Source organism: Sipha flava, unplaced genomic scaffold, assembly GCF_003268045.1.
Source record: "Sipha flava isolate LNK unplaced genomic scaffold, YSA_version1 39_pilon_pilon, whole genome shotgun sequence".
Classification (NCBI taxonomy): Eukaryota; Metazoa; Arthropoda; class Insecta; order Hemiptera; family Aphididae; genus Sipha; species Sipha flava.
This window is the reverse complement of record NW_020273107.1, coordinates 1839272-1858125: the sequence shown is the minus strand read 5'-3', so window position 1 is coordinate 1858125 and position 18854 is coordinate 1839272. Positions and strand designations below refer to the sequence as shown.

The 18854-nt window shown below is 25.8% G+C and overlaps 1 protein-coding gene across 3 annotated transcripts; it reads left to right on the top strand.

Annotated features, from left to right (window-relative positions):
* The first annotated feature begins 62 nt into the window (after nt 1–62).
* On the top strand, nt 63–17463 carry LOC112688522 (glutamyl aminopeptidase-like). 3 transcript variants are annotated; one of them, XM_025561768.1, is made up of 17 exons: nt 63–80; nt 1108–1164; nt 9028–9241; nt 13611–14138; nt 14209–14470; nt 14530–14700; nt 14864–14961; nt 15028–15162; nt 15242–15403; nt 15515–15737; nt 15798–15922; nt 15985–16188; nt 16251–16470; nt 16668–16797; nt 16856–16969; nt 17057–17165; nt 17280–17463. In XM_025561768.1, exons 3-17 carry the CDS (start codon nt 9089–9091, stop codon nt 17424–17426), a joined length of 2781 nt encoding a protein of 926 aa, XP_025417553.1. In that variant the 5' UTR covers nt 63–80; nt 1108–1164; nt 9028–9088; the 3' UTR covers nt 17427–17463. The 3 variants fall into 3 exon arrangements, with proteins under 3 accessions (XP_025417553.1, XP_025417552.1, XP_025417554.1); XM_025561767.1 differs by lacking the exons at nt 63–80; nt 1108–1164 and adding an exon at nt 8168–8313; XM_025561769.1 differs by lacking the exons at nt 63–80; nt 1108–1164; nt 9028–9241 and adding an exon at nt 13466–13498.
* The last annotated feature ends 1391 nt before the right edge of the window (nt 17464–18854 follow it).

The following is an 18854-nucleotide window of genomic DNA, read 5'->3' as shown; positions in this document are numbered from 1 at the left end:
AATAATAACGGCAAACAGCGAAAAAATAGATGTACGGCGAGTGAATAGTTGTTAATGATTAAGACAAAATGAGTACCTAAGTAAGGAAAATAAAGCAACATTATTAACATTATTTATAACATATTTTATTAACATTATTATAACATTATTTTATACCCATTTAAATCGGTAGGTACTTTTAACCTTTCACTGTAATTAATTTTCGGTGTTTTACATTTAAACTTAATAAATAGGTTAGATAATATGTTGTATAAATTATTAAAAAAAATAATAAAATATTTATATAAATACGAAAAACTTTTAGATAGTAAATCAAAGTTTCAACCAGAAACAAATTAACACAAAAGTTCCAAATATACAACCGATCGGTCATTTTTCAATTTTCTCAATAGCTTACTTAAGTACGACAAAAAACCTTGAGAAATAATAATGAATATCGTTCTGCATCTCCAATCATGTATAGACATTATATATTATATATTTATTTTTTATACAGCAAATCGTATAAATGACTCAATATATAATAAAGGCCATATGTCATTTTATCTGAATATAAAAATCTAAAGGTTTGGCTCAATTATCATTTTTATAAAGGGTAAAGTACGAAACAACCCTTATAAGACGCAACTAAAGTCAGAATAATAATAGACTGCCTCCTACAAAAGGGTAAATTACTTAGTCAATTTAGTAATTATTGTAAATATATTAAAAATTACCTACCTTTTCTTCATCGATCAAAAATCAAAATCGTATATGAATATTAACTATGAATGTACGTAAACTGTCACTATTGTATGAATTAATCACTAAATAACAATATAATTTCATGTTAATTAAAGTGGATTTAATTAGCAAATATAATGTGTACAAACAACATGACGTGATTGGGTTGAATATAAATAATAAATATTAATCAATGTATTAAAATGAAACAATTTAGATAAATATTTCAGTTAATTTCATTCTTATGAAAAATGAACTTTAAATAATCATGTAACTTTATGGTGTCAAAAAAACCAATACTATTACATTATACTAAGCTATAAAAAAAAATATTTGTAACATCTATTTATTTTTTATATTTTTAAATATGTATGTATAATTTAGAATTAAATGAATTCGTGGATGGATCAAGAATTATTGAGACCTACATTTTTTGAATAGGTAAGCATAAGTTGAAAATTAATCAAAATTCAAATGATTAGCTATAATATTTGTTTTATAAATTGCACAACAGCTATAATATTTATTAGTTTAGTTCAAAATTAAATACTATGTTATTTTGACTTTAATATTTTAACTGTGTCATAATTATGCAACTGCAAACGCTCTAGCACAGCGGTTCTCAAACTGTGCATCGCGACCACTTTTTAAGGGCACCGCGGTCTACGGTTCATAACAAATAGTTTAAAATTTATAAAATTGTTTTTCTTCATTATTTTCGTAAAAGCTTTATAGCAAATAATGTAATATTTTCTATTGTATATTCGGAAATTCTCATTTTAACCTTGTAATATTTTTATATAATAATTATAATCATAATAATAATAATTTTTATTTATTTATTTCTTAAGTTTAAAAATGCATTAATTTATAATCAAGTTAAATTTAAATAAAATTAATAAAATTAGTAATCAATAAGTATTTTTTTTTCTGTCTTAAATGTTATTCACAGCAGGGCACCGTGGCTAAATTTGGTACCAAAAAAGGCACCGTGGAAAAAAAGTTTGGGAACAGCTGTTCTAGTACAAGGATGAGTGCCCCCTTTTACATCATACAAATAGAAAACATCTTTTTATATCACGTTAAAATATCCATCGTCCGGACAGAACATAAACATATTCACTTTTCAAAGTTGTAAACAAATGTTAAATCACCAGTTACAATTCTTCAGTATTAGATTTAAGTAGCGTGTCTGTGGACTAGTTTCCAATAACAGTAACAGTCGTACTTGTACCTGCAGTACGAGTATCGAACTTTGATGTTATGGATTAATTAGACATTTGGTGGCTTACCCTTAATATGTAGGCTTCGAAGTTCTGAATGACAATTCGTAACACCGAACCGTTTCGAAAACGATTTAACTTGATAATTTTTATCAACTCTTTATAATCAAAGATTATTATTATTATTATTATTATTATTCGTTCTTTTGGCGTTTCCGTTGAGCTGTTTTTATTTGGATACCGTCTTCAATCCCTTTATCTACAAAGCACATCATTAGAGTAATATTTTTAATAAATCGTGTTTCTTTGACATGAAGATTTTATATGTTTCAATAGTCCCTCCAAATTCAAAATCATAGTTTATATGGTTTATAGCATATGTTTAAATCAATTAAATGGGCGATTTTTATCCCACAATTCTATAATTTAAAATGTTTAAAAACTTTATTTTACCATCATTAAATTGTATAATTGACAAAAAAAAAATTAGGTAGTGAGTTGAAATTTATCAAGATGGTTTAGATTGCAGTGTGTTAACAGATGTGAGTGAAATAAAAATGTAAAAATATTTGCAGGAACTCAAAATTTTTTAAAAAATACATTAACACTTGATTAACACAAAAATGTAGCACGTCCATTTCCACTTCTAAATTCAAACTTCTACAGTTTTATTAACTCTCCCAGTTACAACTACTAGTTATGCACGATATTTCTTATCAATAAAAACAATAAAAACATAGTTTGCCGAAACACCACGTGTGAGAATAAACTGGAAGGTTTGGCAATGATGAATATACACAGTGATATAATATTACACCCATATGATATCCTATATAAATTAGCTATCATAACAAGAAAACTACCTATGATTATGTAAAGTATGTAAAGCAATTAAGTAATTAAAATATTTTTTGACTTATTAAATGTTTTAAATAAAGTACCAATAGCAAAATTATAAATATCTTTATGTTTACCTATTGTATAAATCTAAACCCTAACCCCTCCACCATTGAAAAGTTCTGGGTACGTCAATTCACAAAAAAAAAAAAGAATGGGACCTACCCTTTAGTGGTGCCGATCCTTACGTGTATGTATTGCGTATGTTATTGTTGATGGCTACATGGTGGACAGATATACTGGTAGTAGCAAAGGAGTAACTAAAAATTTCATCTGGGGGACAACCAATTATCAAAACATGTTTAGTGTTATTTATTAAGTGTAGGTATTTTATAATGTTTACATATGTCAATTTTTTTTATTTTATGATTTTTAATTACCTATAACTTACAAGGTTAATACAAAAAAAAAAAAATTACATTAAAACTATTCATGTAAAATTATACTGTTAAAAAATTATATGAAAAAATAAAAATGTTATAAGTTATAAACCGTTTAAATATTGGGTGATATATGGGTCAGTTTAAAATTTCGTTAAAAATTAATATATCTGTTAGACAGGAAGTAATTGCCCCCTGACAACCTCTTGGCTATGTTCTTGGGTACTAGGATATAAAAGTCATAAGCCGCACTTGGCTCTTATTTTCGGAGGACAAAAATTAATCACAATCTGCTGATCAATTTAAAAATTTCTCAAATTCAACTTCTCTATATATTATAAATTTTTACACCTAAATTTTACTTACTTACTATGTGTAAATGTTTTAATAATATTAAACTTAGGAGGGGGGCAAAATTATAAGTTTGCCCTCTCAATTTTTTTTTCTAGCGAGGTAACTTCCCCTTTGTGCCCCCCTAATGCCACCCATGGTAAAAGTTGTAATTCGGATTTTAGATTTAAAACTGATTCAAAATTGCAATTATAACTCAATGTACTGAACATTTATTGCAATTATACTCGGATTTTATTTTTATGCAATACTATAAAAAACAGACATCGCCAATGCTTACTTCATACAATATAAGTTGTATAATTATATTACTGTACTTACTTGTACAGAGACAAGTATAAGTACGTATCTTCTAATTTACCTTCAAAATAAGATACAACAATTATATAAATACAATTTTAAACAATATTCATTGTTGGGAATAGATAATGCAAAATTTATCTAGATAAAAAAAAGATATTTTCAAAAAATTTTATTTTTTGGTCAATATTTCATATTTGTAATAATATCTATGAAGACTTAATTATAATCATCATTATCAATAGGTACCTAGGTGCTTAATGTTTACTGTAGTAATGTTGTGTACCATTAAGCAATATTTATACATAATGTATAATATTTAATGATGGTTAATCACTAAAATGTTACACAAAAAAAAAAACAATGAAAATTGCTCTGTACGTATCAGGATGAATACAGAATACATAAGAAATTATTTTAAGTTGTTTTCCATATAATCTTAATTTGATGATTTTCATTATTCTATAAGTAGTTACGACTTTACAGGTTCCAAGAATGAAGTAATATCTACTCAACGTATGAGTTACATGTGTTTCCTAAAATCAAATACCTACTATATTTGGAACTTCCATGGAAAAATAAGAAATTAAGTTTAAAAATACCAGAAATATTTTGCCAACATGAAAATACAAACAAAATGTCATACCAAGAAATAATAATTACTTATTAATAATACACGATTATAAATACAAAATCCTTATATATAAAAGAAAGTAGGGTTAGTTACAGAATTTATAATTCAAGAACGACTGGACCGATTTTTATGATCTCTGATTTATTGGATTCGTTTCCGTACAAGAATAAAAATAACCCTAATCTTGGCAAGAATACAGACAATTATCTAAGTAAAAATTTTATCTTAGATATGTAATTAAATAACTTAGCGTTATTTATCTAGATAAGTTAAAAGATGACAACAAATCTATTTAGATAATTTATCTAGATAAGTCCCAACGCTGACAATATTAAATTTCAAATTATAAAATTTAAGCCATGCTAATTTATACCTAGATAATATGAAATGATCAACAATTTTATTTATGAAAATTTCACATTACGACATTACACTTATCATAGTATAAGCTTTATGGCTACCCTTAAAGTGAAATACACACCAAGATAACGAGCTATAAGGAGTTATTACCTTTTGCAGTGTTACATGAAGTATTAATAAGTGATAACTCAAGCTCAGATTTATATGCAAATGGATATTCTTCTACAATTCACCTTAAATAATTTTGTTTACAAATGTCGGTGTCTCAAACTGTATAGATTTCAATGGATAATTTTTGTTTTTGCTTATTTTGCATATTTGAGTAAAAATGACAATTAACTGCATATTTCAAAATAATTGCATAAAAATGCATATTTTAAAAATTATAAATAAAAAAATAAGATCCACAATTCGTTTTTCCATAATTCGAGTAGCTTCCTTCTTACTCGTTCTCTGAGGGTTGTTAAGAATTATAAATATTAATGTTTATTTGTAGTTTATCCTTATAGTACCCATTCAATCATAATACCCCCCTAACATCATCAAATACAATCAACATAGCTTTTAATTTTAACTTGCTCATTCGAGCTTTTTTCATATTTGATGATAAGTAAGTTTTCCAATATGTGTACTGCCACTTAGTTTCGGGATCATATTGGAAAATCCAAGTTTCATCGGAATTTATCGCCCTTCTCAACAAATTCACTTTCCATCCGTTCGAGAATGTCTGTGAAAATGTATTGCCTACTGTCTTTTTGTTCCTGAGAGATATTTTTAGGAAGCATTCTAGTGTAGACTTTTGTCATGATCAATTGATCACGCAAAATTTGTTAAATGATTTCCTTGTCAATATTAACTATTTTAACTATCATTCTAATACCCAGTCACCGATCTTTTCGTATGGTATCTTTGGTTTCTAAAATGTTATCGTCAGTTTTTGACGAGCATGGATGAAACCCACGTTGTTCGTCTTCAATTTCATTAGGATCTTCAAAAAATCGTTGTACCTATCAAAAACACGTGATCGTGACATAACAGCATTTCCATACACATTAGTCAAGAAACGTACATTTTCTGTAACATCTTGAACAATGTCATTACCCAAATATATTTATTATCTAAAACTACATGGAACATGGAGGTGCTTAAGCAAAATGTGAAACGTTCAAAATACAAGGAAGAATGGCACAGGCGAAACTACGGGTCAGGCCAGTCAGGCCATGGCCTGACCTAATACTAACAAAATATATATATATTATATTTTAATTATTATTTAGGCATTATAAATAATATATTTATACATGTAAAGGTATACATTTGTATGTTTCATATAATACTATAATATAATATAGTATATAGGTACAATTAGTCAGTAGCGCACGCGGGGGGGGGGGGTTGTAAACCTCCCTCCACCCGGAATTTCTTCCGATGTCTAGGTTAAAATTTACAAATTTTACAAGTTTGAAATATGAAGATATAGTATTGAATACCTATTATCATTGATTATAGAATAGTCTATTCTATTATCAATGCTATTATTTAAGTCAAAGTATATTACGGATTTGCATAATTTTGTTAATTGTAAAATGTGTTTACCATGACCTCCCCCGAAAAAAATCCTGTGTGCGCCACTGCAATTGGTACAAATAAGGATTAAAATAGAACATAATAAATCTATTCTATGTATTTGAATAATCTATTTTATCAGTTATTGTTTTATTATATTAGTTTTATTTGTTATTTAGACATTTGATATTTATTTTTATAATCATACTATAGGAAATAATAGTTAATTTTACGTAATAATACTATTTATATTTTTCATTTGGCTTGACCTAATAAAAGTTTCTAGTTTCGCCTACGAAGAATGGTATTGTTGAATTACTCTTTTAAACTTGAAACAAATATATCATTGATCTCTAAAGAACAATTCTAAGTGAGAGGATAATGTAACCAAATTTCTAAACAATGAAGGTTAAACTTTTAGTGTTCTAACTTTTATACAAAAAAATAATATAAAATTAAGGAAAATCGATAATATCAAGTGTCTATAAGTATTATACATTTCGTTAAAATATTTCGAAACTATTAAATGTGTTTAAAATGATAATATAAGTACTCAGTAAAGATTTCGAGTTTCTACGAATGATTCGTTTAAGATAAAAACTAAATAATTAATGTCGTTTTACTTTTATTGAAATTTGTTGATATGTGTGTTTTCGTCAAAATTAAATCTTGTTACATATATATAACTTTTTTGTGATTTTTTTTTTTTTATTACAAAGAAAATCGTATAAAAAATCTTGTATCCAATTTTCAAACCTTAACAAAAGTATAAAATTGACTTAAAGGTTTAAATAAAAAAAATGTAATAGTTTCGGTTATAGTGTTCTTGCAGTTTTTTTTTTTATTTTCTCAATTATTTGAAAAATTGTTAAATAAATTTAAAAAAAATAACCTACCTTTTCAATAAACCAACTAGAACCCATTTCCTATTTTTAACTTTTTATTTTGTGATCAGAGCAACTCTTTTATTTGAAATAGTGTACTCAGATACAAAAATAAAAAATTATAGTAAAGCAAACTTAATAAATAAATACACTCGTAGTTTCACTGAAAATCTAAAAATAAAAATAATTAGTTACTAGTACAATTAAACTATTCTTATATTATTTGTTTCAGTGTGTATATCTTTCTTCATCAGCTATTCATTTTTTCTTATCATATCAATCTGCATCATCTCATCGCCCGTCCAAAGTCCATGTCAAACAATTTTAAGTAGTAATAAGTACAGAAATACTTGATACTACTATAATATATTAAATAAATTTGTAAAGGTAATAGACTAATAATACAATTGAACTAGTAGAACAATTATACAACTGTATAGGTATTACATAAACACAACTATAATATTATAATATATTAAAAAAAATAAGAATATTTTCCACTAGTTTCCGATATAAATCAAAAAATAGTATTTTGATTGACAAGTATTATAATAAATATAAACCAATCAAAATTAATACCGGAGAAATTATAATTGTTAAAACTAGATATTAGATATAAAAATATAGTTTTCCAAAATGATCAATAAATATTTTTTGTTCATATTTTTAAAACGTATAAGTTGTTAAAGTATCACTTTTGTACACAGCACGATAGGCATTTTTAATTTAACTATGACAGAAGGTCAGATTACAAATTGATAGCAAATTAGTTTCACTTTCTTGAGTTACACTAATAATAGCTAACCTGTTGGTATATAGTAGTATATGTACACAGTGTCTCAGTATACGTTCTTGGTAAGTCATTAATCGTGTACTTATAAAACGACTTAAAGAGAAATGTGAAAATATAATTTGATCATTCAAGTTTTTTATTGATTACATTTATTTATATGATTCATTAATAATACTACAACCGAGCTCTGGTAATCAAAAAAGTATGTTAATTAATTTTTATCTATAGAAATAAATATATATATAAACTTTTTATACTTTATTAGTGTTTTGATATAAACTTTTTATATAAATTCAAAACTATTTGCTATGATATTAAATAATATAATTTTTTTTGTGAACTCTAAAATATTAAAAATCATGATGTTAGTGAAAATAAAAAATGTAATGCTATCATTTTTAAAATCAAATATATAAACAAAACAATGTTATTAAAGAATAAATATTAGTAATTTTATCTTTGTGAGGTTTATAAAAGAAACATAATTTATTTATATTCATTATCTCAGGAGAAATTGTTGCAATGGGTACGTTTTTGTAGGACAATGCATATTTATTTAATATATGCATTAACATATATTAAATTATATGTAATATATACATTGCTCAATTTAATTATGTAAATAAAACTAGTTTAACAAACAGAAAAGTATTTCTGCTTGCCATCATATTAACATACACAAACAAAAATGCCATGAATAAATTTAATATGTATACCCACGTTGTTTTTGTGTATTCAAATACATATAGGTAATGTGTTTTATGTATTATAACAATATGATCATCATTCGACTACACTTGGTGGATGTGATTATATGGAAACAATTCAGAACATATAGTACACATTTTATACCTACAGAGTTATAAATATTACAAAAACTACATGCATTAATATACTTTGAAATTAATGTTAACAGGTAGTTGCAGAGGTCATAAAAGTTATCTAGAAAATCAAAAATTAATTTCATTGTATCAAAAATGAATCTGTTGGTGAAATTGGTGACTGTTTTTGTCTTGACAGCGATCTTAATCATAGCAATTGTCATACATTTTAAAATGGAAGATAGTTTAGAAGACGAAAAATTTACAGGAATAGTACCCGGTAATCTACTGATTCCCTATAGTTTAGACGTGAGTATACTTAATTTAAATTATAAAAAAAAAAATGAATGTACCTAAATACATTATATCGAAACAATGATAATTTCACAATATAATTGATTATAAGCGTTATGCTACAAAATTTGATAAAAATGAGATAAACACAGATGCAAATATAGTAGGATACTCTAAGGATATAAAACATTTTATATGTAAATATAATATAATCATGATGATGACGAATTACCAAATGAAATTTGTATTAGAGCAAATTTCAGGGGAAAATGTATTTTTTAATAAAATTAGCCAAAAACGTTGTTTTCCCAAATCTCAATGACTATTTGCATCAACGGAAAAATCTATAATATTTGAAAGATATTTATTCGGGTACGGGAGTGAAAAGTCTATATGATCGATACCATGTACCTAGGGAGTCTAACTATTAAAACTAAGGGTGGTTGTAGAAAATTGAAGTGATATAATTTTTAAGTATATCCTTCGCTATTACATTTAGGTAAGTGAAGTGGGATGACATCTGAGTATAGAATATTTAACAGAAATAGTCGCAGACAATTTTCTTTTGTGTTACGCGTGGTACACAAATTAGGCCAGGAAAGATTGAAACCTAGATGAAGTTAATTTATTTTCAAATCATTGAGTTAGAAGGGTTGAGAGACTTATGAAAAATATTAGTTGTAAATTACGGTTATTTAGAAGTTTGAATAAAATGTAGAAAAATAATTATTTGCAGACGTATTATAAAGATTGATTTTTAAATTCTGTACCCCGGAGGTAAAGGAAACCATGTCCATTTTTGAAGAAATTTAGTAAGCTTCAGGTCTTTGTACATTTTTCACTCTATATAAAGGTATAAGGCACTACGGCAAGTTATCAAAAGTAACGGAAATAAGGAGCAATAAAGTAATTCAAATTGGACACAAAAAAAAAAAATATTTTTAGATGAAAATAAACGAAAATTTAACTCCCTGTAAAATTACTATTTTGTGACATGGTTTATTTTACCTCCGGGGTACAGAATTTATGACCTCGACCGATATAATTCATATATAAACATATTTTATCGTTAATTAATTTCTTCCAATGATCCATTGGTTTTAGCTGGTTGAACTGAAATAAACAAATGCACATCGATTAATACGAATTTTTATTAAATATTAACATTTGGAATAATTTACAGTGGATATAATTACAGCCATGTTACAATAGCTTAAAAATGAACGGAGGAAAATAATTGATCAACATTTTATCTAGATAATTATTCTAATAATTATTATTTGAATACATTTGTATTATAATGATTGTGAAAAATGAATTCTAATAATAATTTATTCTAATATAATTGTATTTAATTAGTGACCAGAAGTGTATTTCATAACCTTTTTAGGTTAAATACTTAAATCTTGACTATTTTTATTTATAGATGGTTTTATCGTTTGAATATACTTGATAAATTACAGCATGGATTTATTACATTATTATAATATTATATTATTTAATTTATGTATGATTATAGTAAATGCCTTCGATATCTATGAATGACTCACTACGTAACGTGTGAATAAAACAAATTTTCTATATAAGTGTTCATGGGCGCAACTAGAGATGTCCCATTGAAAAAGTTCGCGGTTAATGTTCCTGGGAAAAGTTATTTTCCCGGGAATTTTCTTTTAAACTACTTTTTCAACTTTCTCCCAATATAAAGATTATTATTTTTACATATTATGTATCAAATTATTTTGTATAGAAAGACTGGTGTCTTGGTGTATCGTTAATATATCATTACTAATATAACTTGATTTGTACTTAAAAATAGTTTAAAAATACAGTATTAAAATATTTGGTATTAATTGTATTATGTTTTAATTTAAGTTTGAGAAATTATTCAGAAGTTAAAATAATATTATGTGGTTTATTGTTATTAATATTTTTCTTGTTATTTAATTTGTATAGTTACAAACAACAAAAAAAAATAAAATATTTTTGAACTTCATATTAGTATAGAATTTTAGTTTTATTATTTTAAAACGTCATGTGTAATCAATAAGAAAAATAATTTCATTAAAACAAATATTTCCTGCTTTTTTTCTGACATGAGGAGTAATTTCCGGAAACTTTTCCCGGACATGTAAAATATATAAGTAAAATCAAGAGATTTTACTTTCTCGGAAAAGTACCCATTCCTAGACACAACTATAAATATGAATAAAAAAAAACTGGAGCATGAAATTTGAATTCAGGGGTGCTAAAAACCCTCTTGCGCCCGCCCCCCTAGTTGCGCCTATGGAAGTGTTTAGTCATGATAAGATTTAAATCCATAGAGCAGCTAAAACACCCTCTAAATATGCTATGTATAAACCTAACGAGTACAATTAACTTCGAGTAGAGAGCACATACAAGATTTATAACCACTGTTATTTTCTATATAAGAACTCTTTACGTAGTATTTTAATAATTTATATTAAACTTTCAATCAAAATTAAGAACTTACGCTCTGCAGTATTTAAGACAAACAAAATAATAACAACCAACAAACAAATTTAATGACGTGTCCAGGAAGGGAGTTTGATTGGTTATAACTAGGGGTGGGCATGAAATCCGAATATCTGGATTAACCGAATATCCGGATATCCAAAGCCGGATTTGAATCAAATTCTTATCTAGATTTCTCGAATTATCCGGATTTATGGATTTACTTTTTATGTGACTTCAGACTTACAAATATTTTTAATGTATGGTAAAATAAATTATTTTATTATAATGAAAATTTAACAAAATGTTATATTATTAAAATATTATTAATATATAAAAATGATTCATTGAACAGCAAAATCGAATTGAATAATCCGGATAATCCGTGAAATCCGGATTTACTAAATCCGGATTTGACAAATCCGAATAATTCGGATTTTTTAAATCCGGATATGCCCACTACTAGTTATAATCCCCGTCCCCAAATGTCTTTTATTTTGTTAGATATACAATAATTTTAAAATCTAGGTATAATATCATATCATGTCATCATCTAATAATTTTCACAGCTTCAACAAACTAAATGATAACAATGACCTAAAAAGTCTAAAAAATGCTTTATCAAAATATTAATTTAAATATTAATTTACATTAAATCATTTTATTTTTGTATTAATCATTTAAAAAAAAAAAAAATGTTTGTTTAACATGTAAAATTATAAAAATGTACATAACATTGTATATCAAATATAAAAAATTTGTAAACATTTTAATTTGACAAATCGTATCAACAAAATTTATAGACTCTGTTAATGGTAATTCATTCATTAATGTTAATACTATGTTTATATTTGAATGAAGTTAATTTTTTTAGACATAATTCCAGAAATAGGTCACGAATAAGAATACCTATTAGAATAATAATGATTAATAATAATTAGAAAGCATCTTGTACAGTGCCGCATTAAACATTTATGGGCCCTTATGCAATGAAAATGTTGAGCCCTACAATATTATTTTTTACATACATCTTCTACATCGCTATCCAGTAATTGAAATAAACAGATTTAATAATAACCAACTATTATTAATAAATAAAATCGTGTTTATTACATTTTTTTTATTTGCTGGATAAATGAATTAACTATTATATTGTTTCTATTTTTTTCAAAACAATTTTATTATTGTTACCTAATTGTTGTAATACCTACAACTTAATATATTATTATTTTTTGTTTATATTTTTTATTTTTTTTTTTTTATTATATTTCATAATGGCTTTTGTCCTGTAAATTCGTAAATAAAATACACGTATTATCGAAAAAAAAAATATATAGTTTTCCGTTTTCACAGGGCCCCTTAAATGAGTGAGACCCTAAGGCGGGTGTCTACTCCGTCTAATGGGTAATCCGGCATTGATCTTGTAAGACATTCCAAAAAAAAGATGTAAATACATTGAAATCCATCCCTTATTATCTCTGTAATTGATATGATATCAATTCTTCATGATATCACAGAATAAAGAAATTTATTATTATTTTGTTATTTTTTTTTTAAATTTACTCTAGTGATATTCTCTATTTCAATGATAGTGAAATAGTTATGGATTATTACTATTTTCAATTTTGTTTAAAATGTTCTTATTCGAGCAATTGCTGACCTACTTAGTGGGTACTTGTTGCCAATAATTAACTATATTTTCATTCAAGATTTTCTTAACATTAATTTAATATTATAAATTATTATAATATATACTTTAACATACATTTTTTTTCAACTAATCGTAAAATTATGGATGTAAGTTTTGATTTGATTATTATTATAATGTTGTGCTTGGTTGGTTTTCTATAGTCAAGTTTCATTTGTTTTTGAGTATAGTTTCTAATAATTTGTTATTTTAATATTATAGTCTATAATTGCAGCCAAACCTTGGAAGTCTACTCATCGCTTATCTCCTTACATTCACCCTAAGCAGTACTTCATTAAATTGCACCCAAATCTTGAACAAGGTACATTTGTTGGTTCTGTCGATATTACATTGGTATTGGACACTCCCCAAAGTTACATTAAACTACACTCAAAAGGACTGAACATCAAAGAATCCAAGTTAAATTCAAGTATTGTAACAGCATTTTCATATCCTGAACATGAATTTTGGGTTGTGGTGCCTAATTCAGAATTGAATGCTGGAGAACATAAATTACAATTAAAATTTGAGGGCAGTTTATTAAATAAAATAATTGGATTTTATCGTAGTAGTTATACTGATATAAAAAGTAATGAAAAGCATTTTATTGCTACTTCAAAGTTTGAACCAACATATGCACGATTGGCATTTCCGTGTTTTGATGAACCGCAGTTGAAATCTAAATTTAAAATCAGTCTTGTGCGGCCATCTGGTAACAACTACATTGCATTGTCGAATATGAACCAAGAAGTTAGTTATAAAAACTTAAATTTAAATTATGTTTATAATTAACTAAGGTTAATTATAATTTATGTTTTAGTCTGAAGAGCTCAACATTCCTTCTAAGGGATTGACTACTGTTCATTTTGAAAATACTGTTCCTATGTCTACATACTTAGCATGCTTCATTGTATGTGATTTTCAATCACTTGAACCACTGAAATCAGATCAAGGATTTTTATTAACAGTTTATGCCAGACGTGGTCAATCTGAAAATATGAAGTATGCTCAATTTGTAGGTCTTAAGTCAATTAACTTTTACGTAAATTATTTTGGTATTCAATATCCATTACCAAAATTAGGTATGTCTCTTTTATTTTTATGGACTCTTATTACTGAATTTAAAATATATTTAATTTAGATCTCATAGCGATCCCAGATTTTGTTTCTGGTGCTATGGAACACTGGGGTTTAGTGACTTTTCGTGAAACAAGAGTTTTGTATAAAGAAGGAATAAGTTCTATTAATGATAAAGAAAGCGTTGCTTTGACTGTTGCTCATGAATTGGCTCACATGTGGTTTGGAAATCTTGGTATTTAAATTAAATTTACATTTTTAATAAATTATAACCAATACTCAATAATTATTACTATATTAAGATTGAATGTGTTTTTTTTTTTTTTTTATTAACTTATTTAATTCTAACCCACAAAATGTAACAATTCATATAAAAAGTTATAACTATGTTTTTTCAGCTACTATGAAATGGTGGAATGATTTATGGCTTAATGAAGGATTTGCTTCTTACATGCAATTCAAAGCTTTAAATGTTGTTCATCCTGAGTGGGATATTGTAAATTTACTTTTTTATAATTTACAAGTTTTAGTAATCTCTTATTTTAAATAATATTATTTTTAGGATACTTTATTCCTAATTAAAAGTCTTCAACTAGTACAAAAAATAGATAAGCAACTTAGTTCACATGCTATTGTGGAAAATGTTTCTCATCCAGATCAAATAACTGAAATTTTTGATTCCATATCATACAACAAAGCAAGTTTAATAATATTATGAAACATATAATTATATTTCTTTTGTTTTATATTAGCCATTTGTTCACTTTAATTTCTAGGGTTCTTCTATAATACGAATGTTAGAAGGAATGTTGGGTGAAGAGATTTTCAAAAGTGGTGTAAGTACGTACTTAAAACGGTTTGAATTTAGCAATGCTGAGACTGATGATTTGTGGGCTGAATTACAAAAAGCAACTCAGAATACAATTAATGTTAAAAAGGTATACATATATTTATGTAAAAAAAAAAAAGTTAAAAATGTTATTCTTACTTAAAGTTAGAATTTTATTAACATAACAATCTAAAACAATATTTATTTTAAAATAAATTAGGTAATGGACACATGGACTTGTCAAGCAGGTTTTCCTGTAGTAACTCTTACACGAAATGGAAGTGAACTGACAATGAAACAGCAAAGATTTTTAGCAAATCCAAATGCTGAATATTTGTCCGAATCATCTCCATACAATTACAAATGGGAAATACCAATCACTTACATTACTTCAAACAACAAAACTGTAAATAAACTTTGGTTTTCTAAAGATCAGAATAAAAGTAAGCATCATATCTTGTTGAATACTGAAATTTAAATTAATAAATATGTTTATTTAAAAGTTACGGTAGATATTCCTAATGCAGAATGGATAAAATTAAATTATAGGCAGACTGGATATTACATAGTCAATTATTCAGAAAGTGACTGGTCTCTACTTAGCAGTTTATTAAAAAATGATATTGATGTAAGAATTGCATTTTAGTTTTTTAATACTATTTACAATAAAAACAATTAAACAATTTAAAGGCATTGAGCGCTGCAGATCGTTCAAATCTTATACATGATGCTTTTAATTTGGCAGAAGCTAATCTTTTATCATATAGCACAGCTTTGAACATGACAAAATATTTAGTTTCTGAATATCATTATGTTCCTTGGTATGTAACTTCTTCAAAATTAATTGAATTAAGAAATAAGTTGTATCATCGAGAAGTACGATACAATATAGAGGTAAGATATCAAATCAGATTATTAATAATAATAATTACTACATATAATTTATGAAATTTAAGAAATATATGCAAAAATTAATGGGAAGTATCAATGAAGATTTTTGGATTGAATCAATCGAGAGAAACTTTTTGCAACGTAGACTTCGAAGTATAATACTTAAATTTGGATGTATTAGTGATTTAGCAAGCGTTCGAACAAAAGTTTATGAATTGTTCAAAACATTTTTGGATAATAAAATCAAACCAAATTCTGATATTAGATCTTCAGTTTATTATTATGGTACATTAAATTTTAAATTTGTTTTAATGTTTATAGTAGTTGTAACACAGAATATATTGATTTATTTAATATAATCTGTAGTTCTATTTATATCAAAAATACTATAATAATTTCATTAAAAATAAATCAATTTTAATGCTCATATTTATGCTATATTAAATAATATTAAAAAAATATAATTGCAATATATTTTCTAGGAATACTTAATAGTAATGTTAGCGAATGGGAAAAAGTATGGAATTTATATTTAAACGAACAAGAACCTCAAGAAAAAGTATTGCTCATAAAAGCATTGACTGCTTCAAAAGATCCACAAATATTAACTAGGTGAATTTAGTGCTTAATTTTAAATAAATGCAATAAAATAACTTTTATTGACTTTTAGATTATTAGAATATTCAAAAAACGAAAGCTATGTACGTTCACAAGATTACATCAGTGTTTTAATGTATATTGGCAACAATCACATAGGATCTTCATTGGTCTGGGACTTTGTGAGGTATTTATTCATATTTTTAGTTAATACCCAATATATATATAAGAATGATATTAATTAATTTTGATAAATTAACAATTAAAATTCTAGAAATGAATGGCAGTACTTAGTAGATCGTTTTAGTCTTAATGACCGTACATTGGGAAAACTCATTCCCATAATTTGTTCAAGTTTTAATACACAAGAACGTCTCAAAGAAGTAAATTTAATTTTTTTATAACCAATTATAATTTTCAATGAATATGTTGTGTTTTAACTTTTATTAGTGTCATATTATTTCTGTATTTATTTAAGTTTATGCATAACATTTTAGATGGAAGAATTCTTCAGTAAGTATTCAGAAGCCGGTGCTGGAAAAGCCGGTCGAAAAACTGCACTTGAAACTGTATCTAATAATATCAAATGGTTAGAACTTCATGAAACTTTAATTAATAATTGGTTAATAGCTAATTCTAATTAATTTTTTAAAGAAGATTGATTGATTTATTTATGTTTGAAATTCCATTAATTATTTTACAGGCCACAGGGTAATAATTATTATATATTAACATTGTTCACTTGAATCAATTTATACAAATTATTATTTAAACAGATTTATAAAATATATACATTTTTTTTACATTTATATTTGTTTGTTAATTATAGTACACAAATTAAATGTTAAGTACGCAAGAATTTGATATTTCCATTATCAACATAAGAAAATTAAATCACGTTTTATGAAAAGATAAAATGGCTAAATGTTCTTAATTTAAAAAAATTATAAAATTTGTGGGGCTCTAGCTTATAATTTCTATCTAATAATCAAAAATGTAACTTTTAAAAAATAATAGTACATACTTACCTAACTCTAGTAATAATATATTATTTTTATTTTAATACTTTTTAGCATAAAAATTATTGAAATGTAACCATATGAATAGTAAATAAATACTTAAAACCTCAAGGTGACTCAATAACAATGAAAAAGTGCTTAGATCTGTTATTCATTTTTCTTTTACACACTTATTATTTGGTTATATTTGTAGATACTTGTACTTAACAGTTAATGATATAAAGATTTTTTGTAATGTAAGTTTGGATTGAAAAAGTCAAGATAACTGGTACATTTGTCACTTACAATAGTATTCACAGAATAAATCAATATTTTATCAACATTATAAATAGTCAGTGGACTTATATATTAAAAAAAAATAATGTATTTAAATTGAATTATTATAATTAAGATACAATGTTTTACAAACTTCTGAAAGATCAAGATCGGAAACTGTTGGTATACCTCCAGGTAGAACTTCATTAACTAACGGTCGAGCAAATGAATCTGTTAATATACGAGGATCATTCATTGGAGGAACAAGCAGCATATTAATGGCTGGGTATAAAAGTGTAATGACTATGATGAGACAACATACCCACACAGGTATGGCTATGGCCCAATACTTCTGAGGAAGGTATGTTAGACCAATAACTGTCAACCAATGACTTGGTATGAATGCCCATAATAAATAAACAACAAATGCTGTTTTAGAAGCTAAATACAAGGCAAATCCATAATTAGCTCGACTTTCAGTTGGTGATGGTGTGTTTTGACGAGGAGTTTCAAAAGTGATCATAGTCAACTGATGGATTTTTCAGTTCAAATTTTTTTACTACTTCAGATAAAAGTATAAAAATATCCAATAAGCCGTTTGAACTTGCACGCAAAGATTGAAGTTGCGTAGATTGAAGTTTTCTAAAAAAAAAAAATGTTTCAAAATATAAATAGGATTTTATGAATAAAAAATCACTGTAAAACTAAATTATTATACTTAGATAAACTTACACAATTACAAACTGACCATCAACTTCACATATTTTTTTAACAATACTACTAGGCTCTTTTTCTACT

Coding starts and splice junctions, on each gene's coding strand:
- LOC112688522 (XM_025561768.1), top strand. CDS start 9,089: ATGAATCTGTTGGTGAAATTGGTGACTGTTTTTGTCTTGACAGCGATC. Junction 16,471..16,667: donor ATCTTCAGTTTATTATTATG/GTACATTAAATT, acceptor TATATTTTCTAG/GAATACTTAATAGTAATGTT. Junction 16,970..17,056: donor TTGGTCTGGGACTTTGTGAG/GTATTTATTCAT, acceptor TTAAAATTCTAG/AAATGAATGGCAGTACTTAG.